The 15,112-nt window shown below is 57.3% G+C and overlaps 1 protein-coding gene across 4 annotated transcripts in view; it reads right to left on the bottom strand.

Annotated features, from left to right (window-relative positions):
- The window catches only part of RASSF5 (Ras association domain family member 5), a 73,009-nt gene that overhangs the window by 15,776 nt on the left and 42,121 nt on the right, over window positions 1-15,112 (bottom strand). The window contains exon 1 of one of the 4 annotated variants that reach the window (XR_013959394.1): window positions 10,631-11,152. The exons of 2 other annotated variants lie outside the window; for them this stretch is intronic. Coding sequence is in view for 1 of the 2 variants with exons in the window: in XM_080647303.1 (XP_080503429.1) it covers window positions 10,631-10,750 (120 nt within the window). In the remaining variant the exon portion in view is untranslated. Of the gene's footprint in view, window positions 1-10,630; window positions 11,493-15,112 lie in introns of those variants that run through there. One more of the 4 variants, XM_080647303.1, reaches the window with a different exon arrangement.

The raw sequence follows: 15,112 nt of genomic DNA, 5'->3' as shown, positions 1-15,112 counted from the left end.
GCGGGGACTCCCAACTGCTTCAGATGCTCTCCCTCGACCCTGTCACGGCTAGCCATGGCCACGGAGCTACGCCAGGCTTCCCGAGCTCATCCTCCCCCGAGAAATGGATGCAAAAGGAAGACTTGGGGGAACACTGGATCCCAGAGCTGCGGGATGCTCGTCCAGTCACTGAGCTGAGACTGGGGACTGGCTGTCAGAGCTACCCATCACCCTGTCCCCAAATCGCTTCCTCACCCTCACAAGGTGGTGCTTCCTGAAGGAGACACCCCCAAATCGCTTCCTCACCCTCACAAGGTGGACTTCCCTGAAGGAGACACCCCCAAATCGCTTCCTCACCCTCACAAGGTGGGGCTTCCCTGAAGGAGACACCCCCAAATCGCTTCCTCACCCTCACAAGGTGGGCTTCCCTGAAGGAGGCACCCCCAAATCTCTCTCTTCCTCACCCTCACAAGGTGGGCTTCCCTGCATGGGAATGCTCCAGTCCAGGTTCCCCAGCTTCACGCAGAATCCCGTGTGCTGAGCGCCGTAGAGTGAAACCCAGCAGCATCACTGGGCCACGAGCGAGGGTGGCTCTGGGAGTCCAGCTCACGTGGTCTAACTGTGGGCCCTTTCCTGAGCGGGACAGGATGCCGTGACTGCAGGAGCCCCGCTCCCACCACGCGCTGCACCCAGCTGGGCTGGAGCGCCCTGCAGGACAGGGACCAGCACCAGACACCACGCAGGGAATTTGGAGGTGGAGAGCTGCACGTGGAGCCAGTGCCCGGTTCCCAGCACGCCCGGTTCCAGCAGCCCGGCTCCCAGCACGCCCAGTTCCAGCAGCCCGGCTCCCAGCATGCCTAGCTCCAGCATGCCTGGTTCCCAGCATGCCCAGCTCCAGCATGCCCAGTTCCAGCACGCCCGGCTCCCAGCATGCCCGGCTCCCAGCATGCCCAGCTCCAGCATGCTCGGTTCCCAGCATGCCCGCACTGCCCTCACTTGCTAGGAGGGGCGGGGCGGCTTGGGGCTGGCGCCAGTGGCCAGGACACCAGCCTGCGCTGCCCTGCAGGAGGGGGTGCAGTCCTTCTTGGCTCCCTCTGCCTGGAGGCCCCACCTGTGCCTGCAGCTGAGGGCTGGGGTGGTGCTCGGTGCTGGAGGCTCTCCGCCAGCCCACACTTGCCCTCTTGTCGCCGTGCCGCCTGCCCAGTAACCCCACCCCGCGCTGGTGCTTGGGGTTCGTTTCTGATACCGAGATATGTCTCAGTTGGTTATTGGGTAGCTCTCACTGTGTCATACAGGCTCAGGGACGTCTGACCTCCCCTCTCTCCTCAATGGTCTGGCGAAGTGCGCTACCCTCACTGACCCCTGCTGACATGGGCTGGCATGACAGGCACCTTTTGGCCTCACAGCGGGGGCTCTGACTACTTGGGTAGTTCTGGGAAGTGCTATCTGGAAAGGGCTTAGGGGCCAGGAGCTCTGGTGTCAGACCACTGGGCCCAGATCCTGGATCTGCCCTCACTCGGTGTGACCGTGGACACATCACCTCACCCCCTTCTGAGCCTCAGGTGGGTAAATGGGATCCGCGTGTAGTTGTCCTGAGGATTAAATGAGTATGTATACGCAGAGCACGGAGAACAGGGCCTGACACACCACAGGCCCAGGAAGCAGCGAGTATTATTATACATCCGAACCATTCCCAGCAGACCCCTAGCTCCTGCCCTATCTCTGTTCTGTGAACAGAGCCTTATACCTCCACACCCCAACAATGAATTCCACATCCCATGTCAAATTCAACCACCATTTGCATTTCCCAAAATGGTCATTGTCCAAAGCCCAGGAGTTCTCCGTGGGTTCTCACAACCAAACGTTGGACCCTCCTTCAGCATCATTCTCCACTGGAGGGGCAAGCCCTCCCACTTCATGGGAGGAGAAAGGGAGGCCTCGCCGGGCGAGCATGCTTTGTGAGGTCACACGGAGTGAAGGCTCGGGTTCCCAGGCCAGCGTCGGGCTCACTGACGTCTGCACGCCCCTGCCCACTTCAGCTGGGCCCACTGAGAAGGCTCAGTGTACAGGGATCGCCAAACGGGATCTTCCCTTGCTCAGAATTAAACCGGGAAAGTAAGACTAATGGGGAGTGTGTTGGTGCCTCCCCCTCCCTCTGCCCCTCCCCGTGTCTGAAAGGCACGAGGAAAGCTGTCCCAGTAGGCTCTCCCACGCCTCGCAGGGCCCCTCTCCCCCAACCCCCGAGGGCCCTGCTTGAGGAAGGACCACGCCAACTCCTGCCAGCAGGTGCCAGCCTGGTTGCTTAGGGACCCAGCCCTGCCTGGCCTCATCCTCCAGGGCAAACAGCTGAGCAATCACAGATGGGGCGGAGGGGCCGTGCGTGTTTGGAAAGCTGTCCTTGCCTTTTCTGCTCACTCAGTGAGATTTTCCTTTCGGAGTGACTGGAAAAACCCATCGATTCCACATCCAGAATCTTAACAAGCTTCCCTTGAAAACAAACAGTCCTGAGATCAGCTTTCACAGACCTGGCCCTAAAGCACTCGCCCGAGTGTCCTCCGGGGCGGCCGCCTCGTAGGGCTCTTGTTATTGAGAAAGAAGCCCCAGCCCACTCCTCCTCCATCAACGTGCAGTAAGCACCTGCCATGTGCCAGGGACGCAATGATGAACCGGATAGGGTCCCTCATCCAGAAAATCACAACCATCGAAACGAGGGTGAGGGGAGAAAGGTGTGGTATTTGGGGAGCAAAGAAGGGGGCGTTCAAGTCACAACCAGAAACGCCCGCTAAACCCCCCAACTCACCAGCTCCCACATTCTCCATACAAACCCACACTTGCCCAGCCACGTGTGACTGTGCAGATTAAACACGCCTACCGCCTCTCCATGTGCTCCGGCCAACGGGGGGCCCTGCCTCACCCTCTCAGGGGAAGGCGAGTGTCCTGCAGACCCAGCTCCCACTTGTCCCCCACATCAGGGCGTAGGGGACAGTCCAACACCACTCTTCACACTGGGGTAGAGCCAGGAGGTGAGAATACTGGGGGGGCTCACGAACTGGAGGGGGGTGAAGTGACGATAATGGAGTGTGGTGACCCAGATTCCCCGAGACTAGCACAGGAAATTGGCTGAGTGAGAAAACCAGCTCTGACTCTAAGTCACCAGGGTTTGAGATGGGCGACTTGAGCTTGTTTGGAGCCTTTCAAAACTTGGTCTCACGCAAGAGGCACGTGTGCAGTGGAAAGAGCGTGTGTTCTGAGGTTGGACAAAGAGTAGAGGCGGGGCCACGCAGCACCACCAACAGAAGCCACGGGCTCAGTGATTCCAGCCTGACGTTTCCTGCCACGATGGCTCCCTTTTTCCTCCTGTCCTGACAGTAAACGCTCCTGATCTTAGCAAACGTATCAGGTCCTCTGGGGACACCCAGAGAATATTCCAGGCCAGGCTGGGTCCCCAGGCTCTTCTCGGGGAGATGGAGCCATCTGGAAGAGGACACCGAGGCCCTGGGTGAGGACAAGGCTGCGGCCCCTCCCCAGAGCCGGAAAGTGCACAGGTGTGGGCTGCCTGGCAAGTCGAGAGCAGAAGGAGGAGGAGAGCATGGGCTCCTGGGCACCCAGGCGGGCCCAGCGGGGCCTGCCCGTCAAGCGCATGGGCTGGAAGCTGAATCCAGAGTCCCACCTGACCGTGTGAAGCAAGAGCTGGAATTCAGGGCTTGATATCAGCCTATGATCTTTCTTCTTTTCTCAGCTACACAGGTGGGTGGACGCTGGAGGTGCCGAAGCTGCAACCGGAGTTGCTTTGGAAGGAAAAGCCAGCGGAGTCAGGGTAAATGTGAAGAAAGAGGGGTGGGTGGGAGGGAGGAATCTGAGCAAACACAGCAGTGAGGGAGTCTCGGGCAAGTCCCCAGGGGGTCCTGAAGAGAGGCCTCTCCTTAGCCATTCAGGTCCTCTTCCTGACCCCACCCTAGGGAAGCACCCCCCTTTACAGCACTTGGTGGTCAGCACCTGAAACCCCTGCCAGCCCAGGAGGAGCTGGTAAGATGGGTCTCCTCGCTTGCAAAGTGTGTGTGTGTGGGGGGGCTCTCACTTAAGAAGATGGGGACAGGCGCATATCACCTGTGTTCTTGCTGAAAGGACCAGAGGAAGCGCCTGGGTCGGGAAGAGGGGTGACCCGGCCACCGCCCCTCTGCTACCGGATGGAGCTGGGACGAGCCAGGACTTGGCCGACAGTCCCGTGCGGCCTCCACAACACCACACGCCAGTCCCGACCGCCAAGGGCTGTCACTCCACAGTTTTGTCCCGCACACACGGTGACAGCGATGAGGGCAGCTCTGAGCGGGACCCCCGGGGCCCCGCGTCCTCAGTTCTGTCTCTATTGAGCTGTGTGAACAGGGACAAATCCTTTCACCTCTGGGCTCCAGTGTCCCGCCTGAAGCCTCTCTGGGGTGTGTGCTAAATGGTGTCTTCCCTTTTAACCGAAGCAACCAGCCCACAACCAAACATCGCCTGCACCGATGGCTCCTAGACTTCAGTATGCGGGGGGTCACCTGAGGAGAGTATTTTAAAAAGCAGATGTGAGGGTCCTACCTCCAAAGATTCAGGAGCCAGTAAGACTGGTGTAGGGCCTCGGAATCTTCATTTTCAAAAAGTGACCCCAAGAGCAATTACAGTGAAGATCCCAGCACTGAAGCTTCAGATGCTACAGGGGACCAGAGAGGCGCTGAGTAAGGAAAAGCATCTGTCCTCGAGGAGTTCCCGGGGTACTGAGGGGAGACCGGACCCCATTCCAGGCAGGGCGCCTCCTCCGTGACCAATAGAGAGGTACAAGGTCAAAGAGAGAGACTGTGGCCCTTCACCAAGGAAGTGTGCGCAGCGCTGCCAGAGGCGACTGGCAGAGGTGTTGGGAGGGTGTGTGGCAGAGACGGCTAAATGCTCACCACAACCAGCTTCCTGTTCCACCTGGGCTCACAGACTTCATTTCCCAACCTTCTTTGTGGTTAGCTGTGGTCATGTGACTGAGTTCTGGCCAATGGCATGTGGGTGTCAGAAACACACCATTTCCGGACCTGGCCAGCAAAAATCTCCCACGTGTGATTGTGGCCCCCACCTGCCGATGTAACTTGCCTTAAAGGAGAAATAGACTTTGATTATGTTCAACGACTGAGACACAGGGGCTGTTTGTTGCAACAGTCAGTCCATCCTGATTATACAGGATGCAAGCACGCAGTGTCGGCTTTTGCAACCAGTACTTGGCGCTGCCTTCAACCTGAAGGAGATGCAGGTTCTCATCTTACAGGGCTTACCATCTTTCTTTATTTTTATTTTTTAAATATATTTTTATTGATTTCAGAGAAGAAGGGAGAGGGAGAGAGAGAGACAGAAACATCAATGATGAGAGAGAATCATTGATTGGTTGTCTCCTGCACACCCCCTACTGGGGATCGAGCCCACAACCCAGGTATGTGCCCTTGACTGGAATTGAACCCAAAACCCTTCCGTCTGCAGGCCGACGCTCTATCCACTGAGCCAAACCAGCTGGGGCTGGGCTTACTATCTTTGCAGAGAAAAGCAACACTGGTGAGGACCGAGAAAACAGCCATTTCTCACAGGAGTGGAGTGCAGGCGACAGCCTGAAAGAACACCTCATGCAGCTACACCATGAAGGCCTTTGTGGTTAGCCTTGTGCTGGGAAGGCTTCTGAGTAGCACATAAAAACACAGCTCAATGGCCCAATGGTCCTGAAGATTTCTACTTCCTTTTCATTGCTCCAATTTGGAACGACATTATTTTTAGCATCCTTTTCTTTTCTCTCATGCCAAGAAGGTCAGGGGCAGGTGTATGCCTGAGGCTTGGCGTGCCCGCTGCTGGCACAGATATGGGGATTTCTCTGCCTGGTCCCAGAGCCATCAAGCTTGGCTGACATCCCTGGAGCACCACCGAGGCCCTGTCCAGGGAGGGGCCGACTGGCCAGGCAAGAGAAGATGGGACAAGTGCAGGCACGGAACCAGAGTGGCTTCGTACTCTGACCTGAGACCCCTTCCTCTGCATCTTCCTTGAATATTTCAGTGGTGTCTGCATAAAGAGAAAATCTGGTGGGGGAGAGGGCAGTGTGTTCTACGGGTGCTTAAATGTGATATTTAACCAGAGGTAAAGTCAACCTTCTATTTTCCACATCCAAAGAAAACACTCGAAGGAAGGCTCTCCAGCAAGCGGTATGTTAGGATCGGCACCGAGAACTTTAAATGATTAAAGTTGTAAGACTCTGGAATTGATGACAGGTTCCTCCTGCTAGTGTTAAAGGTAGGGCCAGTGTTCCTCTAGCAGTATGCCTTATGGAATGGAGGGATGGGAGGGATCACATGGAATGGAAAGATGGGAAGAACCTATGGAATGAAGAGATGGGAAGGACCTACGGAACGGAGGGATGGGAAGGACCTACGGAACAGAGGGATGGGAAGGACCTACGGAACGGAGGGATGGGAAGGACCTACGGAACGGAGGGATGGGAAGGACCTACGGAACGGAGGGATGGGAAGGACCTAAGGAACGGAGGGATGGGAAGGACCTACGGAACGGAGGGATGGGAAGGACCTACGGAACGGAGGGATGGGAAGGACCTACGGAACGGAGGGATGGGAAGGACCTACGGAACGGAGGGATGGGAAGGACCTAAGGAACGGAGGGATGGGAAGGACTCTTTAACCCAGGGGTGGGCAAACTTTTTGACTCGAGGGCCACAATGGGTTCTTAAACTGGACCGGAGGGCCGGAACAAAAGCATGGATGGAGTGTTTGTGTGAACTAATATAAATTCAAAGTAAAGGAGTGGAGGGGAGAGCAAGAGAACCGGATAGAACAGCCGGATCCGGCCCGCAGGCCGTAGTTTGCCCACGGCTGCTTTAACCCCTTTCCCAGCCTGAGGTCATTTGGGTCTTCCTATTTTGGACAAGGTTCTGAAAGGACAAGGCCTACGTTTGTCCCAGTCACTCACTGAGTGAAGAGGATCAAGAAGAGCACTTGACAAGGAGTCCATGAGGATGTGAGTCTTGGCTCTGCCCGACCAGATATGTGGCCTGATGAGGTCCTCCTTACTCTATGGGCCTCAGTGTCTCCATCTGCGAGATGAGGCACTAAACCAGGTCTTGATGTTCTGCAAGAAGCAGGCTGTGCGTGTCCTGGTGCACGCCGATGCTGTGCAGGCCTGGCGTCCTGGGCCGGGAGCCTGCTGAAGTGCAGAGAGAGCGCAGTGCCTGTGTCCCTTGCTCAGAGGTCAGCCCCTAGCCTGCCACCTGCAGGCATTCGGGGGATGACAAGAGTAGAAGTTGGCCCCACTTCTGGGGTCAGATCCCAACAGGAATAAAGGAGCAACTGGCCTCACAGTCACCAGCCCTACAGAGTGCCAAATCCTGCCTCTTCCAGGACTAAGACAGAAAACCTCTGGGCTGGAAGGCAAGAGATGTGGGGCTCTCACCTTGGATCCACCATGAACTTGCTGTGTGACCTTGGACGAACCCCTCAGCCCTGGAGACTCTGAGAGCTTAGACTGCAGTGACTGTGTGTGCATTTGGGCTGCCCCTCTGAGCACCCAGGGGGGTTTCCACGCAAGCTGCCAGGAGCCCTGTTTGGACACGCATAACCCTGGGAAACGCCAGCATGACCCTGGGAAACGCCAGCATAACACCCTGGGAAACGCCAGCATGACCAACTGCGGCCACCCGAGGGAGAAGCCCACGGAACACAGCCCCAGCCCCCGACACTGCACCTGGCGTGATTCAAACCTCCCTGCCCCTCCAGCTGAGGCACAGCGCCCCAGGAAGCTGCCATGTTCTGAAAGGAGAGAACAAGCGAGGCCTGTTCCCACGTTCTCTCGGGCTGTCTCCCCACCTCCCCACCTCCCACCAAGGGGCTGGGGAGAGGCATGGGGAACTCTGGGAGGCTGCTAAGCCTGCCCCCAGGTGGTGGTGCCCAGCCCAGCCCAGAGCAGCAGCGAGGCCTGCCCACGCCCCGCTCAGCCAGGCCAGGCCCAGGGACGCAGGTTGTTCTGACAGCTATTTATAGCCGCTAGCCTCTGCTCTCCCCATGGGGGCCTCAGTCTCTCAGCGACAGGGAAACACACAAAATGCCTTTCCTTGGAGACAGGAAAAGAAATTCCCTTAGGAGCTCAGATGTGATCTCTTTGGGCAGGAAAAAAGCATAGTTAGGGGTCAGACTGGGGTCAGAGTCCGGCCCATCGCTTTGAAACCCTTTCCAGAAGTGTTCGGAGGGAGAAGAGAGCTGAAAATATTCTGAAAGGTAGAAAACACTCAGCCGGATGAAAGGCTACAACACCTGGCTGCAGCTCACCCAGCCCCTCGGTCAGCCACACACCCCCTTGCGCTCCTTCAGCTGGGGCCAGCCCAGCGCCGGCTCGCCCTGCAGAGTGGCCTGTCCTCCCTCCCGCCCTCCCTCCCCAAGCAGGGCTGCGCTGGATGCTGGCCTGGTGCTCAGGAAGACGGCAGTTCTGAATCTCCAGTCGGGATTCCCCTCTTGCTGTAGTTAGGCAGAGGCGAGGGATACAGAGGGGCCATGCCCACCACGTGAGCTTTAGGAAGCATCAAGCCCCGAGTTTCAACAAAAGGACTTTCTGAGAAGGGAGTCCTGCCCTCCGAGGGCTCACAGGCGGGCAGCACAGCACGAGGCAGGGAGATGCGCAGAGGCCCCTGTGCAAGGAACGGATCAAGAACCAGACAAGGAAGAGCTGAGGTGGGCGCCAAACCGAAGGTGCATTTTCAGGGGTACAGCTAGGAAGGGGAGCTTTTCGGGGGCGGGGGGGGCGGTGAAGAGGGAAGGCTGTTTGGTCCAAGGAACAATCATCCCCTGGCCCAGCTTATTTTCTTGTAAGGTACTTCTACTTCTCCCAAGAAATACCAGAAACAGCTGCCTTTCCATCCGCCACGCGAAAGAAACCCCAGCTTTGCGGTGTGCCTGCCCCCTTCCCCCGAATCATGCAAAAAGCCCACATTCTAGGACCCAGGGCTCACAGCCTGGCTGGTAGTAAGTGCGGCAGCTGAACTTTGTTTAAAAACAGGAACCATCCCCACCCCCTCCCCCCTCCCCCCCTCCCCCGGGCAGCAGCAAAGCTCTGGAGCAACGTCAGAATGACCTGAGCAGCTTTTCAAGGTCCTGCTGCCCAGGCTGCGCCCCAGGCCAATTCAATCGGACTCTCTGACATCCCCATTTCCTAAAGCTCCCCAGGCAGTTCCAGGGCACAGCCAGGATCGAGAATCACTGGTCTAAAGACCCCAGACAGCTGGAGTGAGTGTATGTGTGTATGTGTGTGGGGGGGTGGGGGCGGGGGGGCGAGGAGGGATCTACGCCATCAGGCAAGAACCCCAAAAGAGAGGACACCTCCCTTCTACAGCCATGCTGTTCTGCATAAGCCTCCCCGCCCCACCCCTGCAGCCTACCCACCCCGGCCCCCATCCCTCCAGAACAAGCCCTGCTCTCCAGCCTCCTGAGGGGTGCCCAGAAAACAGGCACGGGGTCGAGGGGCCAGCGTTAGGGGGCTCCTTCAAACACGAAAATCAAAACCTCTCCTTTGGTTCCCAGGTGTCCCCTCATAACGGAAAGGCCCATTTGTTTGACACGTGGACCCAGCAAATTGGGGGCCTCCAGGCAGGATGAATTATTAACCAAGGAGGCCTCAGCGCCGGGCCTGGGGAAGCTCTGGGTTCATTTTACACCTAGAGGACTGACTGCTCCATCGATGATGAGCCTGCTCATGCCTGTGACACTGACCAGCTAGCTCACTTTGGTCTACAAACAGCCCCTTTGAGGTCACCTCTCCAAGGACCTGGCTGAGCGCTCTCCTATGAGAATAAAACAGGTAGCCACTCAGAGCTCTGTCACCACTCCACCAGGTCTGTGGCCATTTGCTGGCTGTGCGGCCACTGGTGGTGGGGCGGGAGCCGGGGGGGACAGGGGATTCAGGTGTGCTGGGTGTGGAGGGGCTGACAGCTTTAGGGAGCACAGAGAACCCCATTAGGAAACTCATGCAAACCCCTTTAGGTTCCTTCCAAGCCACCCAGGAAGTTAAAATGGTGGCAGGACAACCACCTAAGAAAGACGTTTCCGTGTGCTTCTGAAAACACCCTGGACCTCTGCCAAGTTGCTGGACTGCGTCTTAAGATGGTTTCTGGCCATTCGCAATAGGGAAGTCTCAACCTGTGGAAGTTTATCCTCGGAGTGACTGGCCGAGGTTTTCTATCTAGAGCTTCAAAGCTCGGGTGTGGGGGGAAATGACAAAAGAAAAAAAGAGAAAAAGAAACAGTTGCCCTTCACTCTCCCAGCCCAGGTGAGCATGTGGCCAAACCCCGAGTCAAGCGCTGTCCCCAAACTCTGCAAAGCCATTTTGGAAAGGTCTAGGGACAGGAAATGCTGAACAGAGCGTTAGAAAGAGAACCTTTTTTGCTGACGGTCCCGGAGGGGCTCTGGAACCAACCTCTGGTCTGCCCAGCCGAGTTCCAGAGGGTCCCAGGCAGCTGCCCACCCACTCTGGTATAGCACATGGCTTGGCCTGTTTGCCAGGGGCAACGCTGCCCTCCTAGACCACAGAGGGTCCCCCACACACATCCCCACCCCGCCCAGGAAAGTCTCTCGCATCCGCATCCCAGGAAGTTTACCTTCGCAGAATGTTTGCTCTGCACGTTCTTGAAGAAGGTGGTCTTCGCCGTGAAGAAGCACTCCTCCAGCTCCTCCTCCAGGCTGCAGGACCCGCTGCTCATGCTGCTGTCCACCGTCATCTAGCCGAGCGCGGACCCGGACCCGCAGCACGTGGGCTGGGCCGCCTGGGGATGCGCCCGGGGATGCGGCGCCCGGAGCCGAAGCCCCTCCCCGGCTCTGCGGCGCGAGCTCTGAGCCCGCCGCCACTCAGGTACCCGCTGCCTGGGTATGTCACCCCGGACCCGCGTGGCTCCAGCGGGCGGGGTAACCTGCTCCCTTCCTGGCGCACCCACCACCGTCAGCGGCTGCAAACACAGGTCCGACCTGCCGCGCTCGCCGGCTCACCTGGCCTCTGCGGTTTCACGGTTTCACGTCCTGGGCGCCCGCTCCCTCCCGCCGCCGGGAGCGCAGAGCGCCATCGCGACACCTCCCCTGCCCGCCTCCCTGCGCCTTTCCTGCCCCGGTACGGCCAGGGCGCTTCTGAAGCCACTTCCTCTCGCAAGGTTCCTCAAAGCGGCGCTCCGCTGTCACGGAGCCCCTCCCTCCCCTGCGCCTCTCCACCCACTCGGTGCCACTGGACCCCGGTGCCAGTGGACTTAGGGCACCACAGGTCGGATTAAGTATGCAAAGGAGAAATAGACCAGGATGGGCCCGAGGGGGGAAATTCCCTATGTCCTCTCTTCAGCCTCCTGCAGACAGCTCATTCTCATCACCCCTGACGCTCCCGTTCACTGGGTGGAAGGTGCTATAAGGTCAACGGTCCCTCCTCCTTCCCCCTCCCCCTCCCCCCCTGCCCTCTCATTCCCTACCCACTGGGTGCAGAAGCCTAGTCCATCAGAGGAGTTAGAGAAGACACTGGAGAAGAAGGAAATCGATATTTGGCCTGCCTGGAGAGCAGCAATATTTTTACTTGGAAATGCCAGAAGACACTGGGCGGGCGGGGGGGGGGGGGGGGGGGGGGGGGGGGAGAGACAAGCATATGCAAATCACATGCAAAGTTATGGATGGCAACCTGGAGAGAAGCCGCCCTTCCCCACCAGGGAACTTGACCTCTGAGAGCCTCAGGGTACGGAAGGAGCCTGCAGACAACACCCTGTTATTTGTGCATTTCCCTGACACTCCCGCCCAGAGGGGTTTTTGCCAGATCTTGTCCTTACCACCATGGACAGCTCATTTACATTCCCCCCTCAGACTGGGTGCAGGACACCTTCCTTGGCCAGAGCTGAATCCTTCACAGCAATTAGGGCACCCCAAGCACTAAACCCTCTCCCCACCCCCCACCCCCACCCCCCGCACACACACACACAACTTCCCAGACCACGTTTGTACACAGTAGTTATAGCTGCCAGTGTTCATACAAAGGCTGCATGTGCCAGGTAATTTACATGCAGCTCGTCATTTAACTTTCCCAGCAGTCTGGAGGTAGAGATTATGATTCCCATTTTATGGATGAGGGAACTGAGGCTCGGGTTACACAGTAGGACACATGTGCTGGGACAGGCCGAGGTCTGTGCTCTTCTAGGGCCTATGCTCTCAGCCACTGCGATGTAGTCTTTCAGCAGAGGTGGGACTGCTTCGATGTGTACTCTGCCATCCTTCCATCCAGTGCGGCCAGAGTCCCAGAAAAAGAAGGCAAAGCTTTCAGAGCCTGGCGATGCTGGGGGCACCGTGCCCACGGGGTCTGATGGCCTGCGGACCCTGGGAGCCCCAGAGAGCGCCTGAGAGGGGTCACCAGGCCCCTCTCCGAGTCTGTGTGGCTTTTCCCGCAGCTCTGAAACAATGCGGTCCTGGGCACAAGTTGGGCAGAAGGCTAGACTCAGTCCCGACACCAAGCTGCCAACTCCATTTTAAGCTCTGGTTACTTTTCTAAGGAACCTGCTCCCTCCTCCTCCTCAGCCAAATCTGTCTGTGCTCCATGGGGTTTCAAACTGCAGCCCAATTTGGCTCCATCCTCCCACACAATCTTTCTCCCAGAAGGCTGCGAGGCCTGGCAGGCACGAACTGGAGAGAGCTGAGAGTCAGCACCTAGCTGCTGGCCGCGTGGGCTCAGAAGGCCCTCCATACCAGGGGCTGCCTCCCAGGACAGGGAGGTAATGAGGGAGGCAGAGGGCAGAAGTGGGGGGCCGAGGTGAGCTACGGGCTGTTTGAGGGGAAGAGCTGATGTTAATAGGGTTGAAAGTAGATTCTGGCTTTGTCTGGAGCAATCTTTTCTTTAAATGCGTATTTTAGAAACATTTTTTTTTTTTTTTGCGGGGGGTTTCCCCAGAGACAATGGTTCAGGCAAAGAGGCTGGTAGTGGCTTTGGCAGTCCCTCCAAGTCCAATGCCAACATGATGAATCCTGCAAAGAGGGGGCTCGGCACGATCCCGGCCATCACTAGCAGCCTACCTGCTTTGTCCAGCCAGCGAAGAAACACACTTTTCCTTTGTAAAAGGGACTTCTTGCTCCGTGGGAATCCAATACTTAAGGAAAAAAACAGGCCCAGAGTCTCTGTGGCCACACTGTGTCCCTGGAGTCACGCAGGGACCTCTGCACAGCACCTGCAGCGTCACGCATCAGAATGCGCAATCTTAAAATACAGCGCGTACCTTTTTTTAAACAGCAGGACAGAGCGCCCGGGAGTCAGCACGGGCCTCTCCATGGGAGCCGCACACCAGAAAGCCAGACGCTATCAGGAAAAGCTCTAAGTGACACTCTGTTCTTTTTGGTGTCGCTCCGGGCCGTCGCAAATATTATGAAATCTTGATGTCTCAACAGGGCTTTTCACAGCCCTTTTACCAGCCATTACCTCACTCAGGTTGCTCTGTACCTTTGAGAGCAGCTGTTAGCCCCTTTTCACAGATGAGGAAACTGAGGGGAGCCGCATGTTCCATCACAGCTCACACCTTTCAGAGCCTCTTAACTCAGGGGTGGGCCAACTTTTTGACTCGAGGGCCACAATGGGTTCTTAAACTGGACCGGAGGGCCGGAACAAAAGCATGGATGGAGTGTTTGTGTGAACTAATATAAATTCAAAGTAAAGGAGCGGAGGGGAGAGCAAGAGAACCGGATACAACAGCCGGATCCGGCCCGCGGGCCGTCGTTTGCCCAAGGTGTCTCGGGCCCACGTCACCTGTCGATGAATCTTGGCTCAGAGAATCTAGGCTCCTGGAAAAAGTCAGCAAAACAGACTGTGCTGGTGAGCACCCCAGGACAGAAGAAATCCGCCTGTGCATATATAATGCCATAAGCTGGCCAGCCTCCAGGAGGAAAATCCAGGCTGAAGCCCCAGGGTCCCAAAGAGAGAAGACTGGATTCCTGTCAGTGTCCAGTGGCCTCTTCCCTGCGAATAACCAGCAGCAGTGATAACCTGGCCGGGGGGCGGGGGGAGGGGCGGTCAGGGGGTGAAGGGGGCACAGAGAGCCTCCTTTTATGCACCTGGAGGTGAACACACAAAGGATGGGAACCGGCTGTCCTTGTCCCTGGGCCCTGGAAGAGGGGTCTGCACCTCAAGCAGTGCATCCGGAACCCTAAATCCACGTCATCGTGCTGGGGTCCAGGGACCCCGTTGAAACGGTGAGTGGGTGACTTCCCCGTCCCAAAGTGTCCGATGATGAAAAGCATGACGTTAAGCTTTCTTCCTTCTCCAGTGCGACCTGACGGGTGGCCGGATCCCACTGCTGGATCCTCCCTGTGGTTCTTTTTGCTCCAGAAAAGCTGTGACGTAAGACAAAGTCGGAAGCTGGTTTTCTGGTCCCAGCTCCGCCTCCAGCGTGAGCAAGCTGGGACCTCAGGTTTCCTCCTCTGCCCACTTGAGGGGGGTCAGAGAGGGAGAGCAGCATTCAGGGGCTGAAAACCGGGGTGAGGTGCCACCACACCCTTGAAACGTATTTTTTAAATCATTAGTAGCCACTACGTGCAGGCAGTGTACTAATGACCTTTTAACTGAATCCCCACCACAAACCGATGAGGAAGCTACAGTTATTATCTCTGTTTTGCAGAGAGGAGGCAGATGAAATCACCTATATATAGCGATGGTGCATGTATGGTGGAGCCGAACCAACCCAGCTGGTCTGGTGCAGAACCCGGGGCCCAGAACACCAGAGTCCTGCGTGAAATCACAGCCCTTCGCAAACAAGTCAGGACCTACTTCCTCGGTCCGTCTGTGCCCGTCTCCCCTTCAGCTCCCTGGGTTTTCTCGAGTTCAGCCAAGGACTGTCTTCTTCCCCTACGTGCCCATGTCTCCAGGGGCCCGAGTCTTCTCCGTGCCGCCGATGGCATCCACCACACCCACAGACTCGTGTCTCAGAATCCTTTGTCTCCAGGCAGCTCCAGGTGGGTACCTGCTCACTGAGCACCCAGCCCCTCCCCCTGCAGCCTCGCTCTTCCCTGCCTCGCTTCCACCCGCTCCTTCCCCCGGTCTCTCCCATCTCCAGGAATGCCACAGCCTACATTATTGCAAA

The sequence above is a fragment of the Plecotus auritus genome, assembly GCF_963455305.1.
Source record: "Plecotus auritus genome assembly, chromosome: 12".
In the NCBI taxonomy this organism is placed as follows: Eukaryota; Metazoa; Chordata; class Mammalia; order Chiroptera; family Vespertilionidae; genus Plecotus; species Plecotus auritus.
Note: the sequence above shows the minus strand (reverse complement) of the source record. Positions and strands in the feature narration are given on the sequence as shown.